This window comes from Globicephala melas, chromosome 7 (genome assembly GCF_963455315.2).
Source record: "Globicephala melas chromosome 7, mGloMel1.2, whole genome shotgun sequence".
In the NCBI taxonomy this organism is placed as follows: Eukaryota; Metazoa; Chordata; class Mammalia; order Artiodactyla; family Delphinidae; genus Globicephala; species Globicephala melas.
Genome location: NC_083320.1, coordinates 92960527 through 92988143, shown reverse-complemented (window position 1 = coordinate 92988143; position 27617 = coordinate 92960527). Strand labels below are relative to the sequence as shown.

Below are 27617 nucleotides of genomic sequence, written 5' to 3'. Positions count from 1 at the left end.
AAAAACATGTTAATATAATCTATTAAATATCAGACATTTGTAGTAATTTCTAATGGACTTTAGCATATTATCAATACTAAGAACAGTATAAACAGTAATAGTAAAACAGAACAGCTTTGCAATAAAATTGGTAGTGAAATAAACAGTGGCACATTTGTAAACTTACAACAGTAGTAAAGGAGCTATCAAGGACAACAAAATATATTATTTAGAATGTCTACCTAAGTACCTTGTCATTTTTACCTCAAAGTCTAGTGTTTATGTAGTCAGCATATAAAAGGATTTAAGCTTTCAAAATGTTTTTATGTAAAATGTGTTTCTAAAACCATTACTATGGTACAATTAATGAATTTTGAGAAAACCGTAACTGCCAAAAACCTTACCTGGTCCAATACAGAAAACCTTCTCAAAATCAGCACAAATACACATTTGCTTGTACAGCTGTGGAGACTGAGCCAGGTATGCATTATTTTTAAAATATGACACAGTAAATACATTGGCTCCTCCTTCACTGGCAGCTGAAATGCAAACACGTTATAATTAACCGTAAGCTTATCAACGCAAACTTCCAGTAAAAAGTTTATACTTCTGATTCAAGTACTTCACTAAAACAAAACAAAACAAAAAAACTGGAAAATCAAGAATTGCAGAGAAACCATAATCTATATATGTCTTATACCTGATTCTAAACAGTTTATATTTAGGACAGACTTACTTCTTTGGCTATATCTCCATTTTACTTCTTTGGATATATATGCTCTCTTTCTGCATCAATTTCAAATCTATTAAAGCTAATCTGGAGTTGTAAAAAAATTTTTTTAAACAAAAAAAGATATGATATTCTTAATAATTTTCTAATTATCAATAATGCAATGTTCAATTTTTAATTTATAATTAAATTATAACATACTTTTTCTTGTTATTTAAGTAACTCTAAAAAGGTTAAATGATTAAGAATGATTAATATAAGTTTCTCATGTAAGAATGAGAATTAATGAGATTTTCCCATCTGTAGTATTTAGTAATTTTACAATGTAGTTTATACAAAAAACAACTGCAATACCAATTAGAAAGAAACCTACATAAGGGAAATAGTTTCTGGTGTACCTTACATTAATAAAAATACTGCTTCATGTGTTATTGCCTCATTTTATAATCATTATCACATAATGACTCCTGAAATAAGGGGATTTAGTATTACTGGTGTTAGTGATGTGTGATTGCTGCTATATAGCATAGTCTTCAAAATAGTCTCATGGCGATAAACCTCAAGGGACACTTGGGAGTCTCAAATTAAAAAACCACATCCAAAACCTAATATGAATCAACTTGGGGGAAAGCAATTTATTTTAAAAAACTAAGAGAAATATCTTAAAGCATACCTGAGATGATTTTAGGAGTTTGGATCTCCACAAAACCCTTGTTAATTAAAGTTTCTCGGAAAAGATGGCAGATGCCAGACTGGAAACGGAAGACTGCCTGACTAGTTGATGTCTATAAGACAATAAAAAAACCTAATTAAATCAATTTGACACATTAACTGAGATGGAGCATTTTCTAATCAGGTCACCTGCCTGGAACGTTCAGAGAGAAAACAATTCACTATATGAGAGAAAAGTTAGGTTACATGACAATCAATATAAGGATATATCTTGGAATTTTTCATATTATAGAAGGAGAATGCAAATTTTGCCCTTTATTTCCAACCTCTCCAACTCTTGACTTTGCTAAACTGAGAGTCTATTAAAAAAACTGGTTTGGAGTTAAATTAGATAGTAGTTTAGACATAATCTAAGGTGTGTAAAAGATTTCAAGCTACTTATGTATAGAAGGCTTCCCAAAATGTAAAGTCAAAGTAGGGGTTAAAAAGGTGAATGCTTACAAGGGCCAGACAAATAAATGGAATGAATGAATGGTACTTCCTGGGTGGTGCAGGGCACGGTAGAGAACAGAATGCTCAATATAGAGTACTAGCTAATTTTGCTACATGGGTCCAGTATTGATGGGTTCACCTCCAACTTTTTGAGAAAAGCCATCTAGATTTAATGCGAAAACCCTCCGTTTTTCAATGATGGCAATGAATTTAAATTTTAAAAAAAATGTGGGTCAAAGAAAAATACTCTTCAGGCCAAATTCTAGAGGCACAACCAATAACTTGTGTGAGCAAATAGCAAATACAGTAGGATGTCTAAGTACTGTGGCCAAAATTATGAAAAACCTGAGGTTTCTAGGCAGTACCAAAAGGACTTGATTATTGCTAGCCTTTTCTATATACTATAAATTAAAATGGAAAAGGTAAAAGCAGACAAAAAGCAAATAATCAGGTGAAACATTGAGCGTACAATAAGGGCAGAAAGGTTGGAAAGAACTCAATGTGACAAAGCATTTAAGTTTTAGGTAGATTATTTAAGTAAAGGAGATGATATGGTCAAACATTAAGAAAGAGAGATGATATTGGTTTTACTACAATGATGAAACCACTGAACTCTTTCACTTGTTACCAAACCAGAAAGGGAAACAGAAGACCTATGAGATTACTATATAAACCACCAGGGCCAACTACTTCTTTGTTATTATTATTAACTCTGTGCTCAGATCAAATTCAAAGAGTTGAGGCATTAACTACTAATCTCCACCTGTTCGTTCTAAAATGTACACATAACTTCTTTCACAATTTTGTAGTGATATTAATGGTTATGTTTTCACTTGCTGACTCCCTTGTTTGAAACAGGTACTACCTGGAAGCAAGACCATTATTAGCTTCATGTTCCTTTGTCATTTTAACATGAAGCAAGTCAGTATCTTGTGAACTATTACTCAACTCTCCTTGTTGCCTACAATTCTTTTTAGGGGAAGGGTCAGTCAGAAAGGTAAATTACTTCTTGTATTATCATATTACATACAGGCAAATGCCGGTTTTTTCTATAAACCTGAGTCAGGTATGGTATCCTTGCCCACCTTGATGTCAGCACAATCATGTCACTAAATAAACAAATGAGGCATACCCTAAGATCAATGACTCTGTTGTCTAATCTTGTATCTTGGTTAACAGTAGCTCTTCCTTCCTAAAAAAAGATGAAAAAACAGATTTTACTAATTTTTTTAAGGACACAAACAACACTTGCAGAAGCCACGTTAATTTTTAAGTAAGAATAGGTGTGTTCACGTGTGTTCATGTTATACCCCCAAATCAAAGATCCAAGATACAAGAAGTGGAGCCAGAGAGAAGTTATTGTTAAAAGGAAGAGCTGGAAAGAAGAGAAATGAGAATGAATTGAGGTTAATGCTTTTTTTTCCACCTCCTGCCCCCAAACCCCTTGACTCATTATTGGGATATCAGAATAATTAACAACCGGCACCTTCATTGATCCCTGGATTTTGCCTGCTAGTTGAAGAGTGAAGGAACAGATAAAAGCTGACATAGTATGTTCAGGGCACCAGTGAAGGTACCCCATACACTTTCAGGGAGTCTGTTAAGTCACACTTATTTTTCATAATAATACCTTTTCACTCTCATTTTTTCCTGACTATACTGAGAAATTTTCCAAAGGCTTCATGATGTGTGCTATCACAACAGAATGAATGTAGAGGCAGATATGAAAATCTAATTGTTGTGTATTGAGCCAGATATTACCAACAATGTAGACATGTGACACAATGTCACTCTTGACACTAAATTATTTTTTGTTTTTGAAAATACTTTTCATAAAATGTTACTGCTGTTTTTATTATTTATATAGGAATACACAGACACATAATCTAATTATATTATTTTTAATAATGTCATAAATATTAAAAATTTTGTTTTAACTTCTAATACTGTAAATATTGATAGGTATACCTATAAAAACAAAAGCTTGTGGGGTCAATTATTTTTAAGAATGTAAAGGAATCCTGAGACCAAAAAGTTTGAGAATTGTTAATGTAAGAGTACATTTAAATAAAAATGAAGCTCAAATCAATTCATAGGTACCCTTCCTACAAAAGTAGCACATCAAGTTTTCAATGTTTTGCAAACTAAACATACAGAGGAAACACATTATTTCAAAAGTGTAATTTTCACCTCTTCTCCTTCCACCTCAGGACGAACGGCATCGTCCAGCTGCAGGGGCAGGCGGGGTTCAGCTGAACTGATCACATAAATCTGAAAGTGAGAGATTACCAAAAATATCAAAAAACACACAAAACCTGTTATCTTGTGTTTAAAAAAAATCTACAGTTGACTTAACATGAGAAACAATGTTTGCATACATCTTTAACTGAAACTACTTGCTAAAATCAAAGATGGTACATGTTTTTTCACCTATAAAATGGGGATAATATTTCTTGTGTACATCCCTGGGTTGCTGGAATAGTCAAATGAGATAACATAGGTACAAATACTTTGTAAACTCTAAGGTGCACACCAATGTCTTAAATAAGTAATAACTGGAGTCGAGGGGTCTGGCTTAAGGCCTCTCTTTGTCACATAAAAGCTGCTGTTAGGCAAATCACTTTACCTAGCGCTTCAACAGTCTTCTGTAAAATAAGGTCTGCGGTAAGAATCAAATGGAATAATGAATAAAAAAACACTTTGCTCGTTTGAAAGAGCCATTAACAAATAAGTTATTATAATTGTTAACAGCATCTGGCCGTTTCTACCACTAGGACCAAAGTCAGCTCAATTCTGCTGTACCTCTCTTTCCTTTACTCATTCGTTTCCTAAATATCCCTCAATGCTTTCTTTCATCAAGTATGTTATAGCTCATTTCCTGCTGCTCTCCTGGTTGGGAGCTGCTGTAGAAAGTGTTCCTTTATGGTGTTAAAATCCCTAACTCACACTAACTGGACATTTTAGTGCTAAAAAGCAGTTGGGGGCTTCCCTGGTGGCGCAGTGGTTGAGAGTCCGCCTGCCGATGCAGGGGACACGGGTTCGTGCCCCGGTTCGGGAGGATCCCACATGCCGCGAAGCGGCTGGGCCCGTGAGTCATGGCCGCTGAGCCTGCGCGTCCGGAGCCTGTGCTCCGCAACGGGAGAGGCCACAAGAGTGAGAGGCCCGCGTACCAAAAAAAAAAAAAAAGCAGTTAGGTCATAAAGAATGAGCTTGGGTTTTTTAGCCACTCTTAAAAAAACATGTTACCCTATTAGTTATTCCCAACTATGCCTGGAAAACCTGCTAAAGCACAAGAGGGAAAGAGACCTTATTTAGTTAATTCCAGAAAGGAAATTATATTCTTCCAGCTGGTAAATCACATTTAGCATTCAGCTCAGACACTTGAAGAAAAGGTGTCAGAAGGATACTCCAGTCCTCTTCATAGCATTAAAATAGAATTATTTGTCACCACCCCCTATACCTAAGTTGTCATGCTTCCCTTTGCTGAGTTAACAGAAACTTGATCTCCAATGCAAAGTTGGAGAACTGGACAGCTACCTCTTTCATTTTTCTAACTACTGGAAATTCATCATCTCCTTCATTAGGTCGTGAGCGCTTTCATCCCCAGAACTTCACATAGTGCTTGGCACAAAGTATACACTCAGTAACTGCTGGCTGAATAAATGATAAAAGAGAGTCACTGCTTATTATAAAATTCTATTTAGTATACAATATTTTATGCTTTGTGAGATACTTTATAATTATTTTTATTCAGGCAAAATTTGTGGGTTAGCTCTTTAGGCTTTATATTTAACATTTATTAAGGTTGAACCAAACACTAGATAATTAGAATATTTTAAAAATACATTTACTTGGGCTTCCCTGGTGGCGCAGTGGTTGAGAATCTGCCTGCTAATGCAGGGGACACGGGTTCGAGCCCTGGTCTGGGAAGACCCCACATGCCGCGGAGCAACTAGGCCCGTGAGCCACAACTACTGAGCCTTTGCGTCTGGAGCCTGTGCTCCACAACAAGAGAGGCCGCGATAGTGAGAGGCCCACGCACCGCGATGAAGAGTGGCCCCCGCTTGCCACAACTAGAGAAAGCCCTTGCACAGAATTGAAGACCCAACACAGCAAAAATAAATAAATTAATAAACTCCTACCCCTAACATCTAAAAAAAAAATACATTTACTTGCTCTACTCACTAAAATCTTATTTATTCAAGTGTTGAAAAACATGTTATTCAAAGATAGGCTTTGTTTTTTTGGTCAGCACACCTTTAGGTCAGTTTGCCTTTATTACGTTGCAGACTTCATGGTGGGGTTAGTTTGAAATAAGACTTACACAAAGAGAACAAAGTAATTTGGCAAGTTAGGTTAGTAAAAAATACAAGATTTTCTAAGTCTTGAAGAGTTCCAAGACAGTCAATTTCAATTAAATACAACCTTACTCCCAAATTACTGTGTATGGATGAATCTGTCTTTCTGCATCTGTCTGTTTGTTCTATCCCATATATGTGTGCTCGCTCATGCGCGTGCCTAAACACACACACACACACACACACACACACACGGGTAAGGGTGGGAAAGGACTACTCTGTAAGAGAAATTCAATGATGAATACTGTAGATATAAACTAGACCTGGATCTGAGACTGCAGGTTCAAAATTGCAGGATTATTTCAATAGTATTAAATACATGTGAGTTCACTTATAAGATTTTAAAGGTCAATGATGGTGAGCATTTTTAGTTTCTATGTCTAAGAAAATGATGTGGGATAAATCTTGTATGAAAAAGTTATTGCTGGAATGTAAGTCCAATATAGTATTGTCTCTTGACTTCTTTATACTATAAAATATTAGAAATACAATGATTATAAGGAAATATAATGATTAAGAGTTAGTATAACTAATCAACCTTCAAAAGTACATCATTAAAAGAAAGTTCACAGCAAAATAGGTTCATAATAGTGAATAAAGCTTTTTAGATGTGTTTTATACTTTTCTGTATGTGACTATGGTAGATGTACCATGTCAACAAGCCTGGGCAAGCCTGCTGGATGAGGAGAGGCCACGGGGAGATGTCCCAGAAATATCAGTGACCCCAGGCAATGTCATGTGGTGCAGATGAGCCATCCCAGATAGGCTGACCCTCATTCCCAAACTGCACAGAATCATGAGCAAATAAATGTTTTTGTTGTTTTAAGTCGTTAAGTATTGAGGTGGTTTGTTATATAACAAAAGCTAACTGAGTCAGTAATCAATTTATAAATCTCAATATTTTACATCAACTCTAATTATTAAGAACATATAGGGATTTCCCTGGTGGTACAGTGATTAAGAATCCTCCTGCCAATGCAGGGGACACAGGTTCGAGCCCTGATCCCAGAAGATCCCACATGCCACGGAGCAACTAAGCCCGTGTGCCACAACTACTGAGCCTGCGCTCTAGAGCCCGCAAACCACAACTACTGAGCCCACGTGCCACAACTACTGAAGCCTGCACGCCTAGACTAGAGCCCGTGTTCCACAACAAGAGAAGCCCCCACAATGAGAAGCCCGTGTACCACAACGAAGAATAGCCCCTGCTCACCGCAACTAGAGAAAGCCTGCGCACAGCAACAAAGACCCAATGCAGCCAAAAATTAATTTAAAAAAAAGAACATATAGACTTGATGTGACTAGTGATAAGAACTAGTTCATCTATTTCTGTATACAATTTTATATTTTGAAAAAAATTACCTTTTGAACATGTAACTCTACATCTTGCTGCGTACAGCTTCCAATTTTCTGATTCACTTTTCTCACAACACCTTCCACATCTATGATGCTCTCTTTGTTAATGCTGTCGAAAGAAAAACATGTCCAACTTTAATCATCTCATCAGAGGTGTCAGAATTCATTTGGTGTTGCAACAGTGAAGCTGATATATTAAACTCTTCTTTAACATAGTAAGCCACTTGAGATAAAGCCAGTCTCTTTAACCTATTTACAATAAGCTACTATGTAGCACACCTTGTGAGATTTCTTGAGGAGATGATTTTCCAGATTCCATAATTTAGTTACCATGTATAAAATACTCTAGACATCAGAGGTAACAGGACCAGCACTGAACTGTGAAAAAGTCTTTCAATTATTTATTTTATTATTTATTTATTTTATTTTAATTTTAATATTTATTTATTTTATTTGGCTGCGCCGGGTCTTAGTTGCAGCACGCAGGACCTTCGTTGCCATGTGTGGGATCTTAGTTGTGGCATGTAGACTCTTAGTTGTGGCATGCATGCGGGATCTAGTTCCCTGACCAGGGAACGAGCCCAGGCCCCCTGCATTGGGAGCTTGGAGTCTTAACTGCTGGACCACCAGGGAAGTCCTCAATTATTTATTAAAGAACATTTCCCTGCCTATAGTTGAAATTTACTAAGATCAGCATTTCCTATAAGGAGAAACACTGGCTTCAGTAAATACAATTACTGGTATGTAATGGAATTAAATAATAGAAGGTCAACTGAAAAGATTTCAAGGTAATAAGAGGACATTAGGGTGCTGCGATTAAATCCTCATTGCCTGTAGTTTCTGAGTACACACTGTCATTGGATTTGTGACAGATAGCCTATTGGATTGTGCAATTCTAGTTAAGAATATCTATATGAAGCTTAATATATACTAAGAATAAAATAAATGCATCTCCTGACCAGTTTAATTCTATAACAAACTTGAATTTTGAACACCAGACACTCAAATTCTGAGATAATTTATTATTTGTGTCATAGTACATTTGTGGAAAAGGATAAGATTTAACTTTCAGATCTTGGAGAGTGATGTCGGTATGATGGCAGCTCAATAGGCCAAAGGCAATTCCCCATGTAAAACTATTAATTAAAACTCGCAGGGGCTTCCCTGGTGGCACAGTGGTTAAGAATCCGCCTGCCAATGCAGGGGACACGGGTTGGAGCCCTGGTCCAGGAAGTCCCACATGCCACAGAGCAACTAAGCCCGTGTGCCACAAATACTGAGCCTGCGTGCCACGACTAATGAAGCTCATGCGCCTAGAGCCTGGGCTCTGCAACAAGAGAAGCCACCGCAATGAGAAGCCCGCACACCACAACGAAGACCCAACGCAGCCATAAATAAACAAATAAATAAATAAATTTACTAAAAAAAAAAACCTCTCAGGTGGTAACTGGAGCTGTAGAAGTGAGTTGAAAAGAGAAGGAAGGAAGAAAAATGCCAAAGTGACAACTGGGAGAGAGTGGACTTCCTGCGGCAGCTGACGTAACAGAAAGGGCAAAAATGGATTAGGAAAATCTGTCCTGGACTCCCTGTTTACCTACTGTCATAAGGCCCAGTTAACTTTTGTGTTATGGTCTCATGGCTCAAGTCCCTACTTAAAATCCTGCAAGATGGATGACCAGAATCTAAACAAAGCAAAGCAACAACAAGATATAACTTTCCTAAGAAAAAGTCTATTCATTCTGAAAAGGAACTGGGTCCTTAGTAGTTGTGGTGCGATTTGACAAGATTCCAGAAATCTAACAATACTTATTTTACACAGGAGAACACTACAATCCATTTCAACAAACATTTGGGTTGGAAAAGGATCATAATGAAGATAATAGGTGAAAAATGGTGAACTAAGACAAAAATTTTCACTTTGCTACACTGCCTGGAGTTCTATAATGTCTGTTACCAACTACCTTAAAAAAAAAAATCAACAGTACACATACCTCTTGCACGCTCATAAATCTTCTGCACTAAACCTATCACCTAATATCTAGCTAAAAATCTTGTGTACTGAAGAAACTCAAAATTTATTATGGTAAAAGAGGTGGTTGGTGAACTAAAATAAGACTCCTCTGAGACATGAGGGGATCAAGAGGCTTCAGTTTATTGATAAAAGGGCCTTCTAATACTGGGAATCTGGGGTCGCTGAATCTTTCTTCAGTATGACTGCCACCTACCATTGCTTCAGTTTATTGATAAAAGGGCCTTCTAATACTGGGAATCTTTCTTCAGTATGACTGCCACCTACCATTGCTTCATCTGTTTGCGTGGGTAAGCTTAATACCTGAGTATATAATTCAGATCTTGTGAGAATTCTGCTGCTTATCTCACATGTTTCTATGAGGAAGGTTTTCTCTTCCTTACTGATCAGTGTATTGCTTCATGGAGTAATCTGACCTGCCCCTACTAGAGCCCCACCCTGAGACAGTCCAGCTATGTCCCTGACTCACTTGGTTCTCTTATCTCACCCCCTTGGACTCGCTAGTAAGAGGCCTTCCATTATCAGGAAGTTTTCTTCAAGCCAACTTCACGTTAAACACATCTACTCTTAAGGATTGAGCACTAAGCGAGTGTCCTTCCAAAAAGAAGCTGGAATGTGGTCAAATACACTGCCCAAGGCTAGCTAACAGTCCAATCAAAGAAAACAAAATTTTCTTTTCTTCCTCTCTCAAAAGTAACCAGATGACGCCTTTTATCCAGAACCTGAAACTTGAAACTAAGACTACCTTTAGTTCATTAATTCAATATTATATGCTAAAATACTTCATCAGCTAGACTAGAAAACTACCACTAGTTTAAACATTGTTTCCAGTACTAAACAACTGACAAAAGAACTTCTGAAAACCTGACATATTTCTAAGCTAGGGCCAAAGCTAAACTTCTGCTATCACAAATTGCTCTACTGCATAAATCAGAAAGAATGTAGGCTTTAACTAGATATAGAAGATTCCTATAATTAATTTTTTTGCCCTTTCAATCTCAGTATTTTTCCATATTATTTCTAGCAGCTATATACTATTAATAGAATAGCAGACTTAGATCTTGGTAAAATAATTTAGTTCTAATATCTCTATCTCTATATCCTCATCTATATCTATCTATCCCTATTGTTGATGTGAATGAATTCAGAAGAAAAAACATTAAGACAAAATTAAAGAGTCAAATTTATGAAAAAGGGTCAGACTAGAACTTGTTAGTTAAAACTAGTAAAAGATTATGCGGTCTTTATGTGTATACGTGTGTGTATAATTAGACTCAATACAAGAGATATTGGAATACTTGAATAAGCTAACTGCCAATAGAAGGATAAAATTACACGTTGTAGAAAAAGTCTAACATGATTTTAACTGACACTGTGTGTTAAGATGGCTTAATACTATATTGTGTATAGACTACAGCTTGACTGCTGCCATAAAAAGATCCTATTAAAGTCTGTTTTACATTTTGAAACAAATATGTCACTATGTCTTGTTATGTATAACAGGCAACTAAAAGCCTTCGGTTTTTATAGACCATATGGCAGGAAAAAAAAAAAATCCATGGTAGAAGCTCCTGGGAGCTTCCTGGGAACTACTTTATAGTAGGAGAAATGGATGAAGTAAATTAAACATATCTTTTCAAGAGCTGAGTCAGCTATTTTTATTATTACCAACACCTCCCAAAACACACTGTCACAGCGTTTTTTTATACCTCTTTCATTTTCCAAACACCCTTTTACCCCCTGCATATAAAGAACCACTCTACAAATAAAATTAGTAGAGCCTTGATATTAAAAATGCCTTAATAAGCACAAAAGATTTTATGTCATCTATTAGGAACTGTCAACCGTTCAATTTCATTTGTTTACTTTGAACGTAAACTGCCTTTAGGAAAAAAAATGTAAAAATCACCATTCTTTATATAAAGTATATTATAAAAATATTTTGAGTGGGCTATCAAGTTTGTGGGCTTTTTCAATTTTTAAACAAATGATATAATGTATGAATTACTGAAGCAATTATAAAACACGCAACTTGGGGCTTCCCTGGTGGCGCAGTGGTTGAGAATATGCCTGCCAATGCAGGGGACATGGGTTCGAGCCCTGGTCTGGGAATATCCCACATGCCGCGGAGCAACCAGGCCCATGAGCCACAACTACTGAGCCTGTGCGTCTGGAGCCTGTGCTCCAGAACAAGAGAGGCCGCGACAGTGAGAGGCCCGCGCATGGCAATGAAGAGTGGCCCCTGCTCGCCGCAACTAGAGAAAGCCCTCGCACAGAAATGAAGACCCAACACAGCCCAAAATAAATAAAATAAATTTTAAAAAAACAACAAAAAACCCCACGCCACTTGGGGAAAAAAACAAACAGTACTCAGTTATCTGAAGGAATAAAATACCATCTTTCCAACATGAGTGCCATACGGTTTACTATTTAGGGCCTCCCTAATAACCACAGGGATACTTCTGTTATCTGTAGTTTTATCAATTTTGATTGTAAGTTTTCATGTCTATATTACATAAGAAGCAACAAACTAAACAAAAGTTTGTTGGAACTATTAGAAGTAGGCACAACTGTTATATTAAGTAACAGCTGACTGCTGAAGAATATATATTGAAAAACAAAGCAAAACAAACAAAAACATGAAAGTGGCAAACAACACATTATAATCTAGCACAGTAACAGACGTTCACAATAGTGGCCTTGTGCCATTAAGAAAAAGGAAGAATGTAAAAAAACAGGCTTCAAAGATTCTGTTAAAGTTGTCAAAATAGTTTCAGTACTTGAAGGAAGTAAGCTTCACAGTCTAAAATAATGCACTACTGCGTACTGCCTTATTCTTTAATGTGGTATATCATCACATACACACTGCAAACCTACAGTGGGTATTATGCATTGTAAAGAGATTTTAAAAAAACAGATACACAAAATTTGACTATGAAACATTAGGGTTGATTTCTTATCAAATACAGCAGAATTTATCCATTTCTTATCAAATACAGCAGAATTTATCCAATACTGGCCTCTTCAAATTGACTACTCAAGGTAAGGACGTAGGGGTTATAAACACATTTCAAAATCAGCACTGCCTAAAACAGTCTTAAAACAACTTATCTGGAATTACTTCTTGGTTTTGTCACACAAATCAGTTTTTTGGGGGCAAATCTGACTTATACCTATTGTTTACTATCCTTCAGAAATGCTGAAGATCATGACAGAACTCTAGATGGGAGAGAAGAAGAGACTTAAAAAAAAAACCCAAAAAACTAAATGAATGGCATTAGAGGTCCAAGGAAGTAACATGTTTCAAAAAGGAGAGAATACTTAAATATATAAACTATAGGGTTAATAGACAGACATTAACCTCATATATACGCTTAATAATGACAGCTATAGATAGTTAATATATCAACTATAGGGTTGAGCAGCTATCTACAAACTTTTTTTTTTTTTTTTTTTTTGCGGTATGCGGGGCTCTCACTGTTGTGGCCTCTCCCGTTGCGGAGCACAGGCTCCGGACGCACAGGCTCAGCGGCCATGGCTCACGGGCCCAGCCACTCCGCGGCATGTGGGATCTTCCCGGACCGGGGCACAAACCCATGTCCCCTGCATCGGCAGGCAGACTCTCAACCACTGCGCCACCAGGGAAGCCATACAAACATTTTTGATAATTTGATTTACTTTACCAGTAAAAAAAAAATGGGGAGTATGCACCTCAATATGTATATATTTATTTTAAAATTATATACATGTAAATATTAGCTTTAGGCAAATATAAACTTGGGGAGAGATTCATAATTAGCAATAATGATCCATAATTAGCAATAGCAAATCCATACTTCACACAGTGTTCCTGATAATTTCTATCTAGCTAGGGGAGTACTGAAATCTTGTCAGATCTGATTGGATTATCATTAAAACACCACCACCACCACCACCACTACCACTTCATAATATGGCTGATACAAAGATCCCACACTGTAAGTGTCAGTGTTAACATTTTCTTGTTGTGCGTATGTTTTAAGTTTTATCTTCATTCTATAGTCTCTTGATAGAAATCCTTTGTCCATTTTCTGAGGGTCAGTCTGTTATTTTAATAAATATAATCCCCCCAAACCAGTTAGCCAGGCACGGTAAACTTCAATTGGCTACAATATGCTGAAAGTGAACCAGAGAGTTGGGGTACCAGTGTTAGCTCCTTTGTGTTACTGGAATCCTGCAGTCTTCCTTCAGAGGCCTCACATGCTATAGGTGACATGTGACCTTCTGAGATGCAATCCAAGTGATAGGCCCAGTGTTTATCTATAAATTAACTATTAGAAAAACTCAAATTTTTGCTTACACTTTTAGATCAAAAAGAAAGGAAGGAAAGGAAAGAAACAAGTTTAATTATTTTCTTTCCTTCAGTGGGTAATCTTGAGCAAATCACACTTTGGAGAACACTGGGATAGGGCATAAGAATCACAATGACTGAGAAAAGGCCGTTGGTGCGGGTAGCTGATTTATAGGTGAAAAGGAATTTAACAGTATGGGACTCTAGTCAAAGTGGTCACCATCTTGCATACAAATGGTGGAGAAACAGATCTGGGAAAGAAGTACTTCATCTATTTTTTTGTCACTGGGTCCCAGTGGGAGGTTCTGACTCTGACAAGTCCTCTTGGAGAACAAAGAATAATCACCCCCAATTCACACTACCCCTCACCAGTGAGGGATGGAAAATGGCAAGGTTTGTTCTTATATTTTTAAGTTATTTTTTAAACAGTGTTTTCTAAACATTATTTCAAAAACTTATTTTTTATTGTAAAAGAATATACTTTTTTATTGTTAACAATTCCAATGTTAAATAACGTGTAAATTTAAAATTTTAAGTTCCCCATCATATACCCAACCCCCTCTTCCTATAATCACTGTTTACCATACTCCTCCACATTTTTTCTCATTTGCAAAAAATATGGAATGCATCATAAATTTTGTGTCATTCTTCTACATTAGTTTTGTTCATGTTCTCCGTATTTAACGTTGAAGAAGCAGTTTTATTTTTATAGCTCAAACGAAATTGATCTTAATAGATACAAATACCTAAAGTATTATTATTCCCATGTCACTTTGGCAATTTCCTTTTATGTTCCAGTTCCTGTGTGAAGGTAGGTGCTACTAACAATTTATAGTTGAAAAAACTGAGACTCTGAAAGGTCAAGTAATTAGCCCAAGATCACACAGCTAGTAAGATCATGTACTGATTACTGCACTCGACAGTTCTGTTACAGACTCACAAATTAGCACCAAATTTTAAATACTCCAGAATGCAACATCAGCTCACTTTGAAATAATGCATTCTCATTTTTAGAAGCTCATGAGCTGCCAGATTCCTTTATAGCTTATGTGAAAGAAACTGAAAATAACAGGCCCTTCACAAATAGTTTTCAAAATGCCCAAGAATCATACTGCCTTCTCTGGTAACGCTGATATATCTTGATGTTCTGTTGTTGCCAGCCTCAACATATATACATCAGAATCTTTGCATAAAAGAGAATAAAGTTATTACTTAAAGTTATATTTAGCTTAGAAGAATTAATCCCATAAACTAGGAACTTTTGACACCAGATTTTAGACCTACTTTTTTTTTTGCGGTACACGGGCCTCTCACTCTTGTGGCCTCTCCCGTTGCGGAGCCTGATGCGCAGGCTCAGCGGCCATGGCTCACGGGCCCAGCCGCTCCGCGGCATGTGGGATCTTCCCGGACCGGGGCATGAACCCGTGTCCCCTGCATCGGCAGGCGGACTCTCAACCACTGTGCCACCAGAGAAGCCCCCAAGACCTACTTTTAAAGCACATATTTATCAAAGTTTTCAATACAAATGTTGAACTGGACAGGGCCAATATACTTCTGTTTCTGATCCAATAGATAAGTACCTCATTCCAACAAAGAGGTATAAACTATCTAGGTACAGTTGTTCAAAGAGCTGCAATCCAGAACAATATAATAACCTCGCCTATGTTCACCAACTTATCCACATGATGCTCAAGGGGAACCCAAATGCCCACCACCCTCTGGGCCTCAATTGTGGATGATATATACATATACTTCCATCATAGGACCTGTAACATGCCTCTGCATGCAGTTGTTTATTTTTGTCCTGTCCCCAAATTAAGTTCCTTATGTGATATACAGAGTCACTGAATACCCGAGCCTAGCAGAGTGTCTAGACTGGAGCAGGTGCTAATAAAAGTTTTCTAAATCAATGAACCTTCTTCTGAGTATTATTTTGATATTTACAGTTCTAAAAATTAACGTATAAACTGAAAATTTAACCTACCAAGTAAGTAAAATAGTTATTTTCAGGTGAAAGATCTAGAAAGGAAAGAAAATAAACTTGTATGTAGCTAGGTGACTCATTAGAGAATGAGAAACATACTTGTGACTCACAAGGACCAATAAATAACCTAACCACAATGACTAACATGAAGAAAAAGAAAATAAAATACATACATATACAAATATTACAGCCTGAGTAAGCCTTTTATTCAGAATCCGAACATCGCTATGCTAGGGGTGGGAGATGTTACATAAGCACGAATAGCAAAATTCAGTTTTTAACACCTGCACTTCAAACGAACTGTAGCCTTTTACAACACTTTAATTTTAAACTTAAAAACCTGCGTTTACATTCACTATAGTGAATACAGTTTACATTCACTATAGTCCTTAATAGCAGTCAATACAAAAAGGCCTATAGGGCCACCTTTAAAAAAACTTGTCTTGGGCTTCCCTGGTGGCGCAGTGGTTGAGAGTCCGCCTGCCGAGGCAGGGGACACGGGTTCGTGCCCGGGTCCGGGAAGATCCCACATGCCGTGGAGCGAGTAGGCCCGTGAGCCATGGATGCTGAGCTTGTGCGTCCAGAGCCTGTGCTCCATAATGGGAGAGGCCACAACAGTTAGAGGCCCGTGTACTGCAAAAAAAAAAAAAACACTTGTCTTTTCAAGGCTCAACCATAACTAACACAAACTACTCTGCTCATTATTTTTAAATAGCACTAAATAAACAATAATTTTAAAAGGAAAAAAGGGATGACTTCTTGCCTCAGCTCAAACACCAGCTACTAAACATTAGAACATTAATGTCAACAAAAGATGGGGATCCACAAACACTGGCCTGGATAGGTATCCCATCTTCCTGCTTCCAGACAAATTTCATTTAAAGACCTCAAACCATTTCAGAGAATACAATTAAGAATCCGTTCTTAAAGATCTCTAGGGAATGAGATGTGCCAACCTTCCCATGTAACTCATTTAGTTGTTTCATTTCTGTATGCATTTAACTGTAAGAAAATTGATCTTTCCAACAAACTGATTAAAATAATGTGTTGAAGAGTCCTGTGGCACTTAAATCCAATTAGTGAGTCAACTTTTCGGATTAGTATTTTGATGAATTGGTTTTTCCTAGGAAAGATAATTTTGGGAAAACTGACCCCATATTAAGCTTTAATGTAGCTCTTAAGGAAAATACTAAAAAGCTAGAAACTGCTAGTGGTACAATCTAGTCAGTAAGGGAAAGATAAACACCTCAGATTTAATATCTAAAGTAAATGCTAAGATAGTTATCTATTTAAGATATTAAAAGTGACCTCATAGTTTGCCTCTTAAATGATTAGGAAACCCCAGCTGGAACTATCTGATATGATATTTTTAATAGTGGAGTCCTTGCTTTTTTCCACCTGGTATATGGCCAGAGGGAATAGAGTTAAATGTAGGGCCTTGTGGAATTAACATATAAATACCATTATTTCTCCCACTTTTTTGTGTAGGAGTTCACATGTTTTAAATGTCCAGCCTCTTTGGGTTGCCCTTCAAGACGGAAATACCTTGAGAATAAATAAACAGTCCTTAGGCACTCCCCTAGCACTGAAGATAATGACAAGCATTTAACATAAAAAAAGATCTAAGACAGTATGAAAATTAAATGAGGATTAGAAATGGCCTTTTCCTCATGAACGTATTTCTAGCTATGCTGTTTCCTAAACCAAAGATTCTAGCAGAATGGTTAGTTGGCTTACTAACTAAACTGCTAGCCTCCCAAAGTGAATGTGTTACTAAATATTCATTTGAATTATCTCATGTTTCACTGATCCTCAAATTTCTAAAGTAAGCTAAAAACATCTATAAGTAAGAATTTTTGCTTTATTTAATAAGTAATAGAAGCCACTAGCATTTATATGTTGCTGTTCATATGCTGGTTTTTTTTTGTTTTGTTTTTGCTGTACGTGGGCCTCTCACTGTTGTGGCCTCTCCCATTGCGGAGCACAGGCTCCAGACGCGCAGGCTCAGCGGCCATGGCTCACAGGCCCAGCTGCTCCGCGGCATGTGGGATCCTCCCGGACCGGGGCACAAACCCGTGTCCCCTGCAACGGCAGGCGGACTCTCAACCACTGCGCCACCAGGGAAGCCCCCATATGCTGCTTTTAATCATAACAGAAGGCTGATAATGTATTAAGCAATGAAACTCACAGAATTTTCCAAATTTTTATTTTCTTATTATAATTATACTCAGAAACTAAGGGATAAAGAGGAATGAGATCCTGAAGAGTTCAGTGAAACAATGAAAAGAGGTGGCCTATAAACCTCTATTTTCATTACAAAAGTGGAATATATTCTACTGGTCCCAGCTGAGGAATAAAAATCAACTGTTCTGCCACAAATACACAATACACTCTTTAAGCTTGGTGTTAGATTATGGGATCAAGAGTATATGGGGCAGGGAGTTAGTAGGGCATTTGCAGGGCAAAAGAAACAAAGAGACAGAGAACAGTGGATAAGAATGCAGTGAGAGTAGTTGTAGGAATGGAACTGGTGTTGTGTGAGGTCAAAAGGGGACAGACAAAACTAGGAGAAAATGGGGAGGTTGATAAAAAAAATACAAGCCTTGCTGAGGTCCAACAGAAGATTAGGAGGCATTAGAGGTAGAAAGGTGGAAATTATCGTTAGAGAGAATGGCTACTGGAGTTTAAAATGAAATTCTAAGGGGCAAAATCCAAGCTGTGGCCACAGGAGTGAGCTGTCAAAGTGAAGCAATGGTGAAGACAGGGGAGGAAAAGTAAGGAATTTTAAGGCCAACTTGTTCCATATAGTCACTTGAGAACATTTAGAATGAGAGGATGACTTGGAAGAGGAGGAGCAGAATCCTATCAGCCAGAAAAATAAAATGGTTTCAGTAAAACAACCTATTTCAATCTTTGGGCTTTTCATGAACTCAAAAGGTTGGAACTTCTCTCCAATTTACTCAAAATAGTAAGCAAGTTTAGGAGATACTACAGCTGTCTATCCAAATCCCTCTCCCCTTCTTCATTGCTAACAGAACCCCACCCCTGTTCAGTATCCACACTTTCCCTGGCCAAGTGCTCTAAGGGAAGCTGAGCCCATCCAGCTCCAGAGAGTGAATTGTGTTTAGTCCCAGCCCATCCTGGGAATTTACTCCAGATTGATGGTATCTTTTCCACAGAGTTTCTCGAACTAGAAACTCTGAAGTCATTTTCCACCTCTTTCTTTTCCTCACCTCCACACATAAGCAGTCAGCAAACAGATAAGACTCTTATATTTGGACCCACTCACTGCACAAGCATCATTATCTCTTTTAAGAGTATAGTTTTGCTTTAACACTTGTTTTGAAAATGTGAATTAATCCCAACACAATTGATATATTAGGTATCAATCTGAGCATAATGAGAATTTTGTGTTTGCCTATACCAGATTTCACCTGTGAGAAACACTAGGTCAATGCAGACAACTGTACTCAGGTGAACTTAGCCACACAGGAATACATAAAACACACACCCCTCAAACATCTACCTGTGTTACAAGCCACACCCATCCCCATCTGGTGGTCCAACTTTCCTTCCAATTTCAGACAGCCTTCCTTGTAGCACTTGATAATAATTTCCAAGCTGCAACTCTTCTGATACCCACTTCCACTCAGAAACAGTATGTCTTTGTAAAGATAGTGAGAGATTTATTGTATTCATGTATTTCTCCACCATTCAATATGTATAAAACTATTCTATGTTTTTAATAAAATTAGGTTCTTTTTATAAAACTATGTCACTGATGAAGGTTGTTTTTGTTTTTGGCTGCACAGCGTGGCACGTGGGATCTTAGTTCCGCGACCAGGGATCAAACCCATGTCACCTGAATTGGGAGTGCAGAGTCTTAACCACTGGACCGCCAGGTAAGTCCCTGAACTTTTTGACTGTTGTGCTATTTACCTATTTTCTGCACTAACCTTAAGGTTTTTATTTCATACTTTTGCATAGCACAGTATTTTTTTAGGAATGCATTTATTACAATAACAGAACTGACTGAATATTAGCACCACTCTACAAAAAGTTAACCCAAAAGGGCACCCATACCTCAATGTCTAAGATCTCCTCCTTTGCTGACAACAGAGCAATTCTAGCAGACAGAAGTTTAGTTTGTACAAGTGTGTTACAAAGAGCGTGATATGTTAAGGAACAGTATCAGTTATCCATACAGCCAAGCTCTTTCATTTCCTTCCTGAGTCCAGAATCTTGGTAAAGGATAAATTCCTATTTTAAATTCTGAGTGTGGTCTTATTTCCACATCACTTGCATACACCACACAGCTGCTTTGTTGAGTGACTTTGTGTTTTACTTCTCACAGCAAGAGCGATAAGAATATGTATAAGATGCACTGTGTGGCAGTGCTGATGATGATAAGGAAAAGGCAACAGATTAAGCAAAAGAAGATGTAAACTTGCCTAGTGAGCTTTAGGTTTCATATTTATAATTATAGCTATCAAATATTTTTATATTAAAATTATTCAAGAAAAATAACTGTCTTTGCAAACATGAAACTCTACTTTCTAACTACCTTCCCCCCACCCCACTGTTTTTATTGCATGCTTTTTAACAATGGGGTGATTCCTTAGGAAGGCAACTACTGCTTTATGCTAGAGGAGACAAGCTCATTAGCATTACTGATGGTTAGAAAAACATTTCATTCCTTCTTTGGAACTGTTTTTAGCATCAATTTATGACAACACAAAAATCTTTTTTTATTACTTTATTATCAGCTATACTTTTTAAAACCAAAATTATTATTTTTCACCAGTTTTCGTTCTCAAAAACTTGGGGACAGTATTTAAAAGTCATTATCACCCTCAAGAAAAAAAATAGCTATCTACTCCTTGAGGATATATACCAGAATAAACTGCACACTCTAGAAAAGATATTTTTGAGGCAAAAAGCAACAGGGTTTCCCTTTTCCAGTCACCAACGTATTTCAATGACATTAAGGTTGTATTCTAAGTGAGCTACATATAATGTGGAGGGCTTTGAACTAATATCCTTATGTAATCTTAGAGAGGCAGGATGACACAGAAGCATGAGCCTAGAGTCAAAGAGACCTTAGTATTTTAAGTATCAACGTTCTTATCTGTAAAAAATGAATAGACAAGAAAAAAAAAAAAAAGACAAAATGGTATCCACACCTCACAGTACTGCTATGAGGACCAAGGGGGAAAATGCAAGTATGGCACTCTGCAGCTCCATACTTAGTATACAGTAATAGTTAGCTATTATTGCTGCTACTGTTACAATCAAATCTGTTATTTCCCCTGTACATGAGATAGGGAAGCTACTGGTGACCACTGCACTGAACCTTTACTGGGGTGCACCCCATAAATATAAAAATTCATGGTAGATACTGGAAAGCTTGGCAAGATAAAGTAAGGGCAATCATCATACTAAATTTTAATTGTAGATTAAGTTTCTTAAATATTAAAAATAATTATTTCACATGCAATAAAAGTCCAAGTGTAGGTGTGTATGGGGGAGCTTTTTTCCATGGCCTTTCATTTAAAAAATATAAGGTCACTGAAGAGTACCCCATCATAATTTATATAATCTACTCAATATACACAAGATAATGATGGGAGGTTAGCAGCATACGCTTTGTATGAATAGTGTTTTTACCTTTTATTTTACATTGTTTTAGGCACCACAGTTTTAAGCCCCTCAAAGTGCTTTTTTATACTAGATTGTCACAAGAAAGGCCTAAAATATGTAAGAAATCCTATTCTATATTGATATATGCTGACTGTTATTATTAATAGTACAGATAAACTTGAGAGTTGGTGAAAGCTAGGTGATGACCAAAATTATAATTTTAGGCAGTCAATAGCTCATATATTTCAAAATGATTTCCATTTGATTCTTATTTACCCCCTTCTCCTCTCCCCCTCAAAAATGAATAATGGTGAAAAAGACATATTCTAAGCTTTTCTTTCTCATATTTACATATTCTAATAGCAACAAAAACTATTAAAATTTAAACACAGAAACTTGAGTATTAAAAGTTTTCAGCAAAACTGGCAACAGATTTATTAGGTTTCTGGTTGTCAGAAATAATCTGTTGAATATTACTGTACTCAATGAGAAATGAGCTCCACAGATCTACATAGCTACCCATATTCAAATTAATAATTTTAAAATCCTGGGCAAGGTATAATAAAAGATTAGTTGAAAAGAGGACAGGCTATAAAGTTGCTACATACTAGTTTTTCAAGTAACGTACCAACATAAAATGCTTTGATGATATAAACTAACAATTCATTGAGGCAAAGAACTCAAAATGCCCAAACATGAGAAACCATATATTTGCCAGTTAAATCAAAACAGCACCCGTAAAACATCAATTGTGTAAATATTTTTTGAAATAATAAACCACCTTTTCACAATAAAAATCTGTATTCCAATTCCGAGACAGGCACAAACTTGGTTTATATGTCAAGTAACTTCTTTCAATTACAGTGAATTAGTGCCACACCTAATCTCAGGCTTTAATATTTCCCAGGCAAGTAGAAATAAAAATGTTCAAAGAAGGGTCTTAGCTGTAAAGAATGAAGAAAGACTAACATACAGTAAACAATTTATGAAGTCATGTGCCTAGTCAGTGAGGAGCTGAGTCTCTGGGCCACTCTTACATTCCATTGCCCATTGGCACGTTGTAGAAGTTAAAGGTTTAAATCATCCTAGTAGTTCTATGATGACTTATTTTGTGAACCCAGTTTTCTTCACCAAAACCCCAAGAATTTTAAGTTCAAAATAAGCTTGGTAAGAATTAAGCACAACTAAATATGGCATAGATCAGTGGCCTCTCTTGGCAATATCAGGGACCCTCAGTAAACACTTAAATTAGTTTTATCATGTTACTTAAATACCTACAAGTGTAAAACTAGTAGAAATAAATGCCTTATGGTTATAGCCCTTAACTTGAAATCAAAGCGAATTTTTACAGTCTTTTTTTTTTTCCTGGGCCATGCTGCTCACCTTGTGGGATCTTAGTTCCCAGACCAGGGATAGAACCCGGGCTCACGGCAGTAAAAGTGTGGAGTCCTAACCTATGGACAGCCAGGGAACTCTCCTCAAAGCGAATTTTTTAAAGAAAATTGAAACAAATATTAAAAACAACAAAATTCAAATCAACAATATTAATTTAAGGTTTGTTAAAACTAAATTGCTGACATTTGGTTTACTATATAAAGCTGTAGCCTCATATCCAGTTCTAGATTTAATTTTCTGTATTTTTATTTTAATACTAGTAATATGAAGAATGCTTGCTCATAATTCCATAAAACATTAACTTTGAAGTTGACTCAGGATAATTTGGCCTCATAATTAACCAAAGTTCTGCAAAGAGCAACCAAGAATGACAATTTAAATAAAATATCAGCTGATAATTTTATAAAACTATCTTATTCCAGTGAAAGTTAATAATGTAGTATTGTTAATTGAAATTTGAATCAAATGGGTATCTAATCTGATAAATACTAGAACTGGAAATAGAAACATTTTTCCTTATATGGAAACTATTGTACTATTAGTTATATGCTGCCCCTATATAGATGAAAATAGGATTCAATAAATGTGCTTGAGCGGCACAGGCTTTTAAAGTTCATAATACTTCTTAACTACCAAGTACCACCTAGTAACCCAACTTGTCAGCATGTCACTATTCAAACTACAGTGAAATCTTCATTTGTACAGAACATGGATATCATCGGCTTCAGTTGGCATGAACACAATTTACACAGCAGTTCTCTGCTGTAAGTTAGCCTATAAAATGATATGGCATAGTATCCTTATGGAACTTTAAGATAATCACCAAAATGTACACTAAAATTTAAAAAAAATATAGAAAACTTCCAATCTCCCAAGAACACATTTGTGGACCCCAGAGAAATGAAAAGAGAAACCAATCAGTGAGGATCATGAAGAACATGGGCTTAATAATAAGCTAAGTGACAAAGAATGAGGATTTAATGAGTAAAACTAAAGCCTTTAAAATAAGAAGTAAAATTAGAAAAGAGGTCATTGTAGACATGGAGAGATTGTCCAATCTGAAGCACGTATATTGAGAAATAGTGGGAAATAACAGGGGGAACCAGCAGGTAGAATTAATATTGAACATGGTTGGAAATAGGAAGCCATTAAAGATTTTAGATAAAAATAGCACTTAGAAAGAAACTTCTGGCAAGTATGGACTTTTTTTTTTTTTTTTTTGCGGTACGCGGGCCTCTCACTGTTGTGGCCTCTCCCATTGCAGAGCACAGGCTCTGGACGCACAGGCTCAGCGGCCATGGCTCACGGGCCCAGCCGCTCCACGCCATGTGGGATCTTCCCAGACCGGGGTATGAACCCGTGTCCCGAACCTGTGTCCCCTGCATCGGCAGGTGGACTCTCAACCACTGCGCCACCAGGGAAGCCCAAGTATGGACTTTTTAAGAAAAGGATTTTGAAGGATGAAGAAAAAAACCAACACATCTTTTTCCTAAAAGTTCTGAAAGTTCTTTAGAATTTATACTACAATTTCACTTGATTTATTATTATTTATAAATAGAGCAGGTAATTTTCAAAGTAAAATTTTTCTGCTCTTGATTTTCTTCTTTAAAAATTGGTACTTTGAATATAAGATCATACTACTGCCTTTCTAACAGAAAGGACATGTGCTTTAGACTTGTTACCAAGGAAGATCAGGATTTCTGAACTACCTAGAAGTAGAGCAAAATCACATAAAGACAAGCTGACTGACATACCAGGAGCAACAAATCATGTTCCTAAGAAAATTATCTTATCAACCAGCCACAAAAATTAAAAACTCATCATTTTTCACCATAGGGAGTCATGAGAATTTTCCTTTTTCACAAGGTAGCAAAAATTATTATACATTTATTGTTAATAACTCAGGACAGATACCTTAACATATGAGTAGTGCCAAAAGTTAAATAATTGTAACTTAAGTTCTACATGTTAAACCTATTGTATAAAATTGGGTCCATTTTGGGGGCTTCCTTGGTGGCGCAGTGGTTCAGAGTCCGCCTGCCGATGCAGGGGACACGGGCTTGTGCCCCGGTCCGGGAGGATCCCACATGCCGCGGAGCAGCTGGGCCCGTGAGCCATGGCCGCTGAGCCTGCGCGTCCGGAGCCTGTGCTCTGCAACGGGAGAGGCCACAACAGTGAGAGGCCCGCGTACCCCCCCCCACCCGCCACACACACACACTGGGTCCATTCGCCTGTATATAACCAGTCAAAGGCTTTATAATATGCAACAGCTCTATTATGAAACCATCTTTTCCCACACATTACTAATTATATAAAGTCCAGTTTTTTAAATGAACTAAAAATAGCTACATTGTTCTTTGCTTTAAAAAAGAAATCAAAGTCACAACTTAATTGTTAAACCTGAATTAAGATTAAAATCAGATCTCAGGAATCCCCTGGCAGTCCAGTGGTTAGGAATTGGCTCTTTCACTGCCGGGGCCTGGGTTCAATCCCTCGTTGGGGAGCTAAGATCCCACACGCCAAGTGACGCAGCCAAAAACAAAAACAAAACAAAGAGATTAAAATCAGATCTAGATCTTGATTGAGTTCCATCCACTTCAATATTATGAAATCCAGGTTAAATTATCTAAATTCTTCCCTTATTCTAAAAAAAAGATCATGCATACACTATCCCTTTTAGATAAAAGCCATTCTTTAACATATATTATAAGGGCATTAGTGAACTAAGTTCTGTGCGCAAGTATCTTTTCCAGCTGGTAAGCTTTGGTTGACATCTGATATGGTCAACTGCTGTCAGTCAAGTCCCAGGAGTTTCTGAGAAGATCCAAAATAAGAAATAACTATTTGTGGACTACTTTAACGTGTCTGCCTCTAGAGATATCAAATGAATTGACTGTTCTCTTGATAGTAGAATGCCTCTTAGTGATTAAGGGTAAATGGGATTTCCAAAAGACTTTCAGACGATAATCCTTTAAGAATGTAATACGGAGGTTATAATGCAGTTGAACAAAAAAATATATTCTATATGAACTATCAGCTTCATATATTAGTTTTCAGAACCAATTTAATATATAAAAGACAGAAGCCATAAAGTTTGTTGACTCGAAGTTGACTTTTCCTCAGTATTTTCCAGTATATTGAATATAATTTAGCATATATGTCTGTGGTTTTCAGGGGCTCTCTGTGTAGACAAAGTTTATTTCTAGGGACCACATTTACTATGTCCCACTTCATAGAATACAGATTGACCTGAAAAGGCTAGGTGACAAATGCACCCCACAAGCATATACCCTTAAGGACTAGGTATTAAAACAGCAAACCTAATCACCAAATGATACAGGTAGAAGAAATGAAAGTGACAGTCTCTGGGCAGCAGGACTGGGAGATAGGGAGAGGTAGGGCTAATGGTACTGAGACCTCTGAGCACATCAGTAAATTGATGTAATTCATGGCACTGGAGTCTTTAAACCAGAGGGCAGGTATTGCTATGATACAATAAAACTAAATTGGATAAATAAATCTGTTAACCAAAACCAGTTGCTAAGCATCCATTATATGTAAACTACTGTGCTGAGGGAGTCAGGGAAGGCCCAACCATAAATTAAGATATTAAATTAGATGAGTTTTTACTCTCCTTCTAGTTCTAAAATTGATAATTCTATCTATATTAACTCATCTTTGAAAGCATATATATATATAAATAACAGAGATAAAAATCAATAGAAAATAGGGAGGGTGGGAGGGAGATGCAAGAGGGAGGAGATACAGGGATATATGTATATGTATAGCTGATTCACTTTGTGATACAGCATGAAACTAACACATCATTGTAAAGCAATTATACTCCAATAAAGATGTTAAAAAAAAATCAATAGAAAAAATGTAACATTTACTCAACTGAATTTCTTTTAAAAAATATTTATGCCTATGAAGTACTCTACTACTTAAAATTTTCCATTTTTCTGAGTCTTCTTTGATCATCATGGAAATAAAATTTCAATTAAATTGAGAAAAACATGCAAATAAAACTAGCCACATCACCAACTCTTATAACTTTAGAGCTCCAGCAGGCACAACCACTACACTATCTCTGTATCCTGCCCCTTGTAAATTGAACAAAACAATAAGCTTCTATAGGAACCCTGAGCCAGACAATAATACTTTTATGGGGGAAAAAAGCAAACTTTACTTTTTTTTTTTTTTAAACCTTTTTGGTGTCAAAGTTAAAAGCTGTAACATGTTAGCGCATTTGTTTTACTTCTTCAGGATGGAATCATTTGCAAAATCACATTCTTTTATTTTAAACACTTCTATTATTTAGTTAGAAAACTTGTTGCTTAACATGCAAATCTCAAACTAGGGGAGGGAGGGAGGAAATGAAGCTCAACACACACAACAAAATAAAGTTGCTTTGCAGTGTTGACGCTGCCAGGCTTTTTGTAACTCTACTTGAAAGTAAATGTGACTTGTCTGTATAGAGTGCTGCTTCAGCAGTTCCAAATGAATTTCAAGTCTGTGCTCCATATTTTCTCTTTTATAACTTTAATGTATTCAGCAACACTGAACTGACAATTTAAATAACTACATTTTTAAACAAAGGAAGCGTTGATGTTAATGCATGAAAATGGTCCAAAGCCCTGGGAGCCCCGGTT

At 36.7% G+C, this 27617-nt stretch overlaps 1 protein-coding gene across 2 annotated transcripts in view; it reads right to left on the bottom strand.

Annotated features, from left to right (window-relative positions):
* The window catches only part of DARS1 (aspartyl-tRNA synthetase 1), a 67413-nt gene that overhangs the window by 22253 nt on the left and 17543 nt on the right, over positions 1 to 27617 (bottom strand). For both annotated transcript variants that reach the window (XM_030883054.3, XM_060302484.1), the window contains exons 5-9: positions 7594 to 7696; positions 4064 to 4144; positions 3006 to 3065; positions 1383 to 1494; positions 384 to 518 (exon numbers count right to left, since the gene is read on the bottom strand). In XM_030883054.3, the coding sequence (XP_030738914.1) occupies positions 384 to 518; positions 1383 to 1494; positions 3006 to 3065; positions 4064 to 4144; positions 7594 to 7696 (491 nt within the window). The remainder of the gene's footprint in view (positions 1 to 383; positions 519 to 1382; positions 1495 to 3005; positions 3066 to 4063; positions 4145 to 7593; positions 7697 to 27617) is intronic.